Source organism: Haliotis asinina, chromosome 2, assembly GCF_037392515.1.
Source record: "Haliotis asinina isolate JCU_RB_2024 chromosome 2, JCU_Hal_asi_v2, whole genome shotgun sequence".
NCBI classification, from domain to species: domain Eukaryota; kingdom Metazoa; phylum Mollusca; class Gastropoda; order Lepetellida; family Haliotidae; genus Haliotis; species Haliotis asinina.
In genome coordinates this window covers 43,911,289-43,920,690 of record NC_090281.1, presented here as the reverse complement: position 1 = coordinate 43,920,690, position 9,402 = coordinate 43,911,289, and the positions used below count along the sequence as shown (strand labels likewise).

Genomic DNA, 9,402 nt, shown 5'->3' with positions numbered 1-9,402 from the left:
CAAAGTAACCTTCCTTGAGAAAATTCCGAAGCAAGAGCAAACCTGACACATGCAAATGACAAACTCATCTTGAAATCTGAATCAACTTTGATTACTTTACTCACAACCCTACTGTCACTGGGACATCAAAGTGCCAAAGTGCCAGTTGGGAAATTGTGTCACCTTGAACTACACTGTAAACCCTCACCGTAAAATATACGGTAGTTCGCTGTATTATTTTAACAGCGCTCCACCGTAATATCTAAATACGGTAAAGTGCCGTCAATATTACGTTCGTACCGTAAACAGATGTATTGTGGGATCGTTTTTCTTGAATGCCGCCATTGTTTGAGGTTTGGGACAGGCTGACAAGACATCTGACAACCGCATGTCAACTGCTATATCACAGGTTACTGGTATGGAATATGATATAATTATCTGAGGAATAGTTATGTTGGTTTCTGCTGTACTGATTTGTAGTATAGTCTCATGTCTTTGCCAGGGAATATGCGTTGTCCGTCTCTTCGAGTTTTCGCAGTTGTGCACGAAGGTTATGTTTGGTTGCAAATGTTGTAGTTTTGAAACGTCCACGCTTAGGCACTATGTTGACCATTACCAGCTTCACCTTAATGTTCCAAATATACAGTTTCCATGCTGTTTCGTCACGTGTGAAAGGGCCTTTCATACTTACTCTGCATTCAAATCTCATACACTGAGAGATCATGGACAATTACACGTGTGTAGGTCAAAATCTACTCGGGTCAGAACATGTTTGAAATGTAGTATTGAATGGTGTGGAAGCCACTTTGACAGTCTAAGTAAGCATTTATCACATTTAAGAGAACACCTGTCTCTACATGAGGAAGTATTGTGTCCGTTTAAGAATTGTGGCCTTCGTTTCAATAAAAAGTCATCATTTTCTTCACATTTGTCTCGCAAGCACCAAACCTCTGATATTCACCACATCTCTGTACACCTACTCCAACAAGCAGAAAAGGATGTTGAAGAATCCTACCAAACTATAGATTGCGATGAACATCTCTCAAGAACTTTGACTGACTCGGAACATGGTGCCACCACAGCTATTGCTGTCAGTGAATATAATGATCTCGACGTCATAGTTCCGTTACAAAACAGAGATATAGATGAAACTGATGTATCTGAAAGTCAAAATTGGAATGATGAAGGAAGTCACTTTGGCCCCATCACGAATGAACAATATTTGAGAAACTTGGCATTATTTTATTTGAAATTAGAAAGCAAGTATTTGCTTCCAGTTTCAACAATCCAAAGCATTATTGAAGAGTTTAATTCATGGCATGAATTTAGTCAAAAGTTTGTGAAACATGCTGTCACAGAAACGTTAAGATTATGTGGGACAGATAATGATGTTATTAGAAATGTTAGAGAGGAAATTCAATCAAGTGACATATTTTCTGCCTGTAACAATGGACCATTGAGATCACAAAAGTTCAGATCACATTTCTACAAGAAACACTTTCCTTTCGTAGAACCTCGAGAGATATTCCTTGGATATAGCAATAAACAATTGCGGAAAACATTTCAGTATGTTTCAGTAATTGAAAGTCTGTTAGCACTGTATAGATATCAGAGAGATTCTATGAACTTGTGTCAGAAGTCTGAACAGATTGATGATGAAGATGTTTTAACTAGTCTTCATCAAGGATCTCTATTTAAAAACCATCCCATCTTGAGTAGTGGAGAAGCCTGCTTTGAGATCTTGCTGTACCAGGATGCTTTTGAGGTTGTTAATCCCTTGGGATCAGCAAGAAAGAAACACAAATTGATTGGCGTGTATTATACCCTTGGAAATTTTCCTGCTTATCGCCGTTCCAATATAGATCATATGCAGCTCGTATTGTTATGTAGGGAGGCATATCTTAAGGAATATGGACAGGACAAGATATTTTCACCGTTAGTGAGGGATCTACATGATGTGGAAGTAAACGGTGTTGAAACTGGACATGGACAAATTAAAGGGGTTTTAGTTTACATCCTAGGTGACAACCTTGGATCGCACATGATAGGTGGATTCTTGGAAAACTTTTGTGGTGAGAACTTTTGTAGATACTGTTCAGCAACAAAAACAGATATAAGAGGGTCAGTACTACCAATCAGAGGTGTAAAGAGAACAAAACACACTTATGAAGAGTCCCTTAAGGCTTTAGATGAAAATCCAGACCTTGCTCACCATAATGGCATCAAACATGAATCCGTATTCAACCAGCTAAACAGTTTCCATGTCACAAGTGGTTTGCCCCCATGTCTAGGCCATGACCTGTTCGAAGGCATTGTACCATATGATATGATGCTGATGATTGATTACTTTGTAAGGAACGTGAAATGGTTCACTTATGAACACCTAAATACACGGATTTCAGAATTTTCTTATGTGGAGTGTGATGCTCTTGACAAGCCAAGTCTTGTCAAGGCAAAATCTGATAAATTGTCAGGTCATGCTATTCAGAATTGGGTTTTTGTGAGAACCTTTCCCCTACTAATAGGGAATTGTGTGGCTGATGCTGAAAATGATGTTTGGCAACTGTTTCTGTTACTGAAAACAGTTACTGAAATTATTTGCAGTCACAGACTCAACGTTTCAAAAATAGCTACTTTGAACTCTATCATTGAAGAGTATCTCTATTATAGGAAAACCCTCTTTCCTAATCAAGACCTCAGACCAAAACATCATTTTCTTTATCATTACCCTGAGCTAATCGCGTCCAATGGTCCCCTGATCCAGTTGTGGACCCTTCGTTTTGAAAGCAAACACTCATACTTCAAGAAATGTGCTAGAAAGCTTCAAAACTATAAAAGTTTGGCCAAAACACTCGCACAGAAACATCAACTCCTACAAGCATATTACATGACTGGAAATTTGTTTCAGAGTGAACTACAAGCTGATCATAGCTCACCATTTTCACCTAGTATCTATAGCCAGTCAGTCTTGAAGGCAGTTTCAAAATATGATGTTAACGAAACCAATACGGTTTCATCATTACAACTCGTATACAGAGGTGTACAGTACAAAGTTGGCAATTATTTAGTAGTTGAAGAGAATGACAAAGGTTTGATGCTTGGTAAAGTTGAGATCATTCTACTTAGAGCAAAAACAGTCCTCATTGTATTTAAGTCTATTCAGTCCATACCCGTGCCAACAATGGGTTTACATGGCTTTGAAAATGAAAATGAATGCAAAGAGCTGAACTGTTTGCCAGTTTCAGACTTTGCAGATATCTGGCCATTGTCTGTGTACTTTTATTCAGGCAGTTTCTATTTCTCTTTGAAGGGCACAGTGCTACGCGGACACAATGGCTAGTACATCTGATGATTCTAACCACACAGATTGCGCTGATAAGTGTTTAAAGGACTACATTATGAGGATATTTGTAAACCTGGAGACTGCAGAACATGTTGTTGAGAAACTAAAGTTGATTGGGGTAGAGTCTGTGCAGGATTTATCTTTGGTCCAAGAGAAAGACTTAACTGAAGGCCAAAACCACCTCAAAACAATAGTAGCCAGGAAATTATTGAAGCATGCGTGTCAGCTGAAACTGCCTTTATTAACCTCTGCAGGTAAGACGTTTCATAATGCCTTGTAAGAATCTAATCATTGTGAAATAATTGCTTTATAGAAATATGGCATGTTGAATAACTGCAGTTGTACATGATTTGTCATAACTTTCAGAAGGGGAATATGATATCATGCAGATGTATCCTAACAATTAGATTCTAAAGTAAAACTGATACGATTAATGATAACATAATAAACAGTGAGATTTCTTCTCTTCATTATTATGTATTTCAGAAACTGAAAGTGACCTAAGTGATTGCTCAACACCTAGTACCAGCAGTACGTTCTCACCACCTCCACCGCCACCTATTGTGTTTGAAGGTAGAAATAGAGACCCTAACTGGCCACTCAAACTTGACCTAAATTGGAGTTCTATGACAAGGGATGTCATGAAGCCTCTAGAATCGAAACAGCGCCTCGTACCTACACTGAAAAGGAAATTGGTTAGACATTTAATGGATATGGTCAGATCTGTGACTGTGCAAGCCACAAAAAGACAGTTGTCTATCATTGCACAAAGAGCCGTGGCCAAATATCCAGATTCTCTTGAGGACAGGATAGATGACGATGTTGTGGGTTCGGGGTATGAATCTTTGTTGAATAGGTTAATCTCGCGAAATGACAATCTCAATCGAGGAATCTCTGTTGATAAACTCTGTTTAACTAAACATAATTTGAAAAGACGGCAAGCTGATACTGACTCATCTGATGCCGACAGAAGCAGAAACTCGGGCATTTCTGCACCAAGAAGTGATTCCTATGGCTGTATAAACTGGGAGCCACATGTTGAAGAGGAGGATGAACTCAAAATAAAACATGTTCAGGCAGAACTTTTGAAACTTAATGAGGGTGATCCAAAAGAAGTCGATGCAGAAGTCATTGCAAAGGGGATGGAAACTGTATATCCCCTCCTCAGGAGCGTGATCAACAATGGCGCAAGCATGGCAAACATAAAAGCTGAGTGGCCATTTCTATTTCACACTGTAGGAATGCTGAATCACTTTGAAAAACTTGTTGGAATAAACATGAAGGATGCACTGGCCAATTCATACAGGATTAAAGCTCCGAGAATGAACAGATTTTTCAGAAATAAACTGCCACACAAGTCTTCGCATATATTTGAAGAAGCAATCAGACAGAGTCAAAATGACAATGTCAAAGCGTGGCTGGTGGCTGTGTTATTGTGCATTATGGAGTACATGGGCGAGAAACAGGAATCCCTGTTTCTAGTGGCTGATGTAAGTGAAACAAAAGCATTTACTTTTTTGTACCGGGTTGGCACAAGTGTTCATACCCAGCTAGTTCATGTTTTTTCCCAGTCAGTAGTTTACGGAGAACAACAAAATTGTTAGGGAAGACGAGTTACTCCATGTCACTTCATTGCCCCTTGAAATTCACGCTTCATTCCTGGATTGCCAAAATATCTGTAATGTCCTGTGACCCTGTCATTGGAAAATATATGTCTGTGATATCATAGCTTTGACAGGTTAATGTGTCTTTACTGGCCTTATATGCAAAATGTCTATTGTAGGTCACAGTCCCCGACATATTCAAACAGTACACTATCAAATCCATAACTGTAATCTGTCTTTTTGTAGGAATGACATGATTCAGTTATGTCTACATTCCTGATTTTTAAATTTACAGGTAACCTCAACACCAGAGTTTATTGAAGCAATGGACACTCCTGAGAACCCCATGATGATCGTCCATGGTGTGTACTTTGGTGTCAGTAACAATCTGTCAGATTACCACTACTGTGTACTAAGGATTTACAGAAAGAAGGTCACATTGCTAGATCTATATAAAATATATATATCATCTTGCTTGTTGATATCATTTGCATCTTTTTCAGGTGACTCAGTTTTAGCTGGCCAGCACTACACTGTGATGTGTGACCATTTGGTAATCAGCCCAAGACTTAACAGCTTCATTGATGCATTTGCTATGCTCTTCGCTGCTTTCTATGTGTTTAACATTGAATATCAGACTGGGTCTGCTGCCACACTTGAGTTCATACAGAGGTAAATTAAACGTGTATCTTAAACAGACTCTTGAATTCAGCAACCAGCTAGAGACGGATAAAACTATATGGAATCCGGTTAAAGAGACTCACGCAAGAGCAATAGTTCTGCATATTCACCTTTTACGTAAATTGTGGTTCAGAGCAATGCCCCTCAGAAGCCTCTGTTCTACTTACCAGGGACTTCAAGCTTAGATTCACTGATAACAGATGTTACCCTTGTCCTGTCTGCTTGTTAAAGGTATATGTGACCAATATCTCATTGGCCCAACCCTCCAGTATCAAGATAAATGGCTGTAGGATAAATGAACGGCTTCTGAAAATTGCAGACTTTCTGTTTTTTCCGAAAACTGTAAATGTAGTTTACTTAGTCCTATGTATCTATTGTGAATAGCTTTGATAACGCAGAAACAATGACGTCACTGCTTTCATTTCCAGATGCTTCGTTCGCATTAATCCAGACAAGGGATCAAAAGGTTGCAAGGGAAAAAGAAAAAAGACAGTTATGAGTGCGAAAGTTCTCAAACTCATCAACGAACTTGCCGATTTTGAATGGATCGAGGCATGAGAGGGCAAAGTCTAGCAGTTGCAATACTAAGTAATGATTGGTTTGCATTAATGACAGCCAAACATGTTTTTTCCAGGAGTTTTTTAGATATTGTTTGAATTAAGTTCATTGAGTTAATTGCTGGAAGAGAAATGCATAATTTCAAGTTTAATGATAGTCAAACATGTCTTTCCAGAAGCGGTTTAGATATTGTTTGAATTGAAGTTATTGAGTTAATTGATGGAAGAGAAATGCATAATTTCATGTTCAGTGATAGCCAAACATGTCTTTCCAGAGGTTGTTTAGATATTGTTTGAATTGAGGTCACTGAGTAATTTGTTGGAAGAGAAGTACTTAATTTCGTTTTCAATGATAGTAAAACGTGTTTTTTCCAGAAGTTGTTTAGATATTGTTTAAATTGAGTTCACTGAGTTAATTGCTGGAAGAGAAATGCATAATTTCAAGTTCCATGATAGCCAAACATGTCTTTCCCGAAGCGGTTTAGATATTGTTTGAATTGAAGTTACTGAGTTAATTGCTGGAATAGAAATGCATAATTCCGTGTCTATTGATAGCCAAACATGTCTTTCTAGGAGATGTTTAGATATTGTTTGAATTGTGTTCATTGAGTTAACTGCTGGAAGAGAAATGCATAATTTCAAGTTTAATGATAGTCAAACATGTCTTTCCAGAAGCGGTTTAGATATTGTTTGAATTGAAGTTATTGAGTTAATTGATGGAAGAGAAATGCATAATTTCATGTTCAGTGATAGCCAAACATGTCTTTCCAGAGGTTGTTTAGATATTGTTTGAATTGAGGTCACTGAGTAATTTGTTGGAAGAGAAGTACTTAATTTCGTTTTCAATGATAGTAAAACGTGTTTTTTCCAGAAGTTGTTTAGATATTGTTTAAATTGAGTTCACTGAGTTAATTGCTGGAAGAGAAATGCATAATTTCAAGTTCCATGATAGCCAAACATGTCTTTCCCGAAGCGGTTTAGATATTGTTTGAATTGAAGTTACTGAGTTAATTGCTGGAATAGAAATGCATAATTCCGTGTCTATTGATAGCCAAACATGTCTTTCTAGGAGATGTTTAGATATTGTTTGAATTGTGTTCATTGAGTTAACTGCTGGAAGAGAAATGCATAATTTCAAGTTTAATGATAGTCAAACATGTCTTTCCAGAAGCGGTTTAGATATTGTTTGAATTGAAGTTATTGAGTTAATTGATGGAAGAGAAATGCATAATTTCATGTTCAGTGATAGCCAAACATGTCTTTCCAGAGGTTGTTTAGATATTGTTTGAATTGAGGTCACTGAGTAATTTGTTGGAAGAGAAGTACTTAATTTCGTTTTCAATGATAGTAAAACGTGTTTTTTCCAGAAGTTGTTTAGATATTGTTTAAATTGAGTTCACTGAGTTAATTGCTGGAAGAGAAATGCATAATTTCAAGTTCCATGATAGCCAAACATGTCTTTCCCGAAGCGGTTTAGATATTGTTTGAATTGAAGTTACTGAGTTAATTGCTGGAATAGAAATGCATAATTCCGTGTCTATTGATAGCCAAACATGTCTTTCTAGGAGATGTTTAGATATTGTTTGAATTGTGTTCATTGAGTTAACTGCTGGAAGAGAAATGCATAATTTCAAGTTTAATGATAGTCAAACATGTCTTTCCAGAAGCGGTTTAGATATTGTTTGAATTGAAGTTATTGAGTTAATTGATGGAAGAGAAATGCATAATTTCATGTTCAGTGATAGCCAAACATGTCTTTCCAGAGGTTGTTTAGATATTGTTTGAATTGAGGTCACTGAGTAATTTGTTGGAAGAGAAGTACTTAATTTCGTTTTCAATGATAGTAAAACGTGTTTTTTCCAGAAGTTGTTTAGATATTGTTTAAATTGAGTTCACTGAGTTAATTGCTGGAAGAGAAATGCATAATTTCATGTTCAGTGATAGCCAAACATGTCTTTCCAGAGGTTGTTTAGATATTGTTTGAATTGAGGTCACTGAGTAATTTGTTGGAAGAGAAGTCCTTAATTTCGTTTTCAATGATAGTAAAACGTGTTTTTTCCAGAAGTTGTTTAGATATTGTTTAAATTAAGTTCACTGAGTTAATTGCTAGAAGAGAAATGCATAATTTCAAATTCAATAATAGTCAAACATGTCTTTCAGAAGTGTTTTACATATTGTTTGAATTGAGGTTATTGAGTTAATTGCCGGAGGAGAAATGCATAATTTCATGTTCAGTGATAGCCAAACATGTCTTTCCAGAAGTGGTTTACATATTGTTTGAATTGCATTCATTGAGTTAATTGCTGGAAGAGAAATGCATAATTTCAAATTCAATGATAGCCAAACATGTCTTTCCAGAAGTGTTTTACATATTGTTTGAATTGAAGTTATTGAGTTAACTGCTGGAAGAGAAATGCATAATTTCAAATTTAATGATAGCCAAACATGTCTTTCTAGATGTTTAGATATTGTTTGAATTGTGTTCATTGAGTTAATTGCTGGAAGAGAAATGCATAATTTCGTGTTCAGTGATCGCCAAATATGTTTTTTTTTCCAGAAGTTGTTTAGATATTGTTTGTTTTCAGTTAATACATTATCAGGTTGATTTTGCTGATGCTATACTGGCAATATGTTTTTTTTTCTTTTCCACTTTACCTATATCGGCAATGAGCTGTTGCAATCTTTCATCAAATGAAAGCATATGAATGGGCCATTTTCCAATAATATCGTTTTATATTTGACTAATGTCAAACAACATAAATCCCAAAGATGTTATTTTCAGCTGTTGATCATTGTGATATGGTGTCACTTACAATGCTTGGACTCAGATTTATTTCTTCTTTTAATAAATGTTCTTCAAACTTCGTTTGAGTCTTTTTTTATTGACATGGATATATATTAGAGCATCCTATCGCAGAGGTTAGATGACATTAGGTTGCAGTTGGTTGAGTTAGTTCACCGTTCAAACCCTGATAGTAAAGTCTAAAGTTAAGTAGAAATACAGGAATGTGCACAGCACATTGTATGGTAAGTCCTACCTTAGTTTACTGTTATATTATATCTTAAATGCTATTACAGAATGCTGTTATTTTTACGGTATACCGTGTTTTTTACGGTAAAAGTTTGGCAGTCCAGCTGCCAGTAGTTTACCGTAAAATACAGGAAATGTTTACAGTGACACTGTAATTCTTACGGTAGTGTACTGTAAAAATTTACGGTAAATACTATTACAAATTGC

General features: G+C 36.5%; 1 protein-coding gene and 1 long non-coding RNA gene across 2 annotated transcripts; both read left to right on the top strand.

Annotated features, from left to right (window-relative positions):
- The first annotated feature begins 321 nt into the window (after nucleotides 1-321).
- On the top strand, nucleotides 322-4,301 carry LOC137272550 (uncharacterized). The gene is made up of 3 exons (XR_010956100.1): nucleotides 322-395; nucleotides 3,290-3,576; nucleotides 3,809-4,301. It is a non-coding gene; the product is annotated as an uncharacterized lncRNA (long non-coding RNA).
- An 8-nt stretch (nucleotides 4,302-4,309) lies between these two features.
- LOC137272549 (uncharacterized) lies at nucleotides 4,310-8,072 on the top strand. The gene is made up of 4 exons (XM_067804936.1): nucleotides 4,310-4,812; nucleotides 5,222-5,288; nucleotides 5,430-5,598; nucleotides 6,036-8,072. The coding sequence occupies exons 1-4, from the start codon at nucleotides 4,465-4,467 to the stop codon at nucleotides 6,163-6,165; spliced, it is 714 nt and encodes a 237-aa protein (XP_067661037.1). The 5' UTR covers nucleotides 4,310-4,464; the 3' UTR covers nucleotides 6,166-8,072.
- Nucleotides 8,073-9,402: the final 1,330 nt, after the last annotated feature.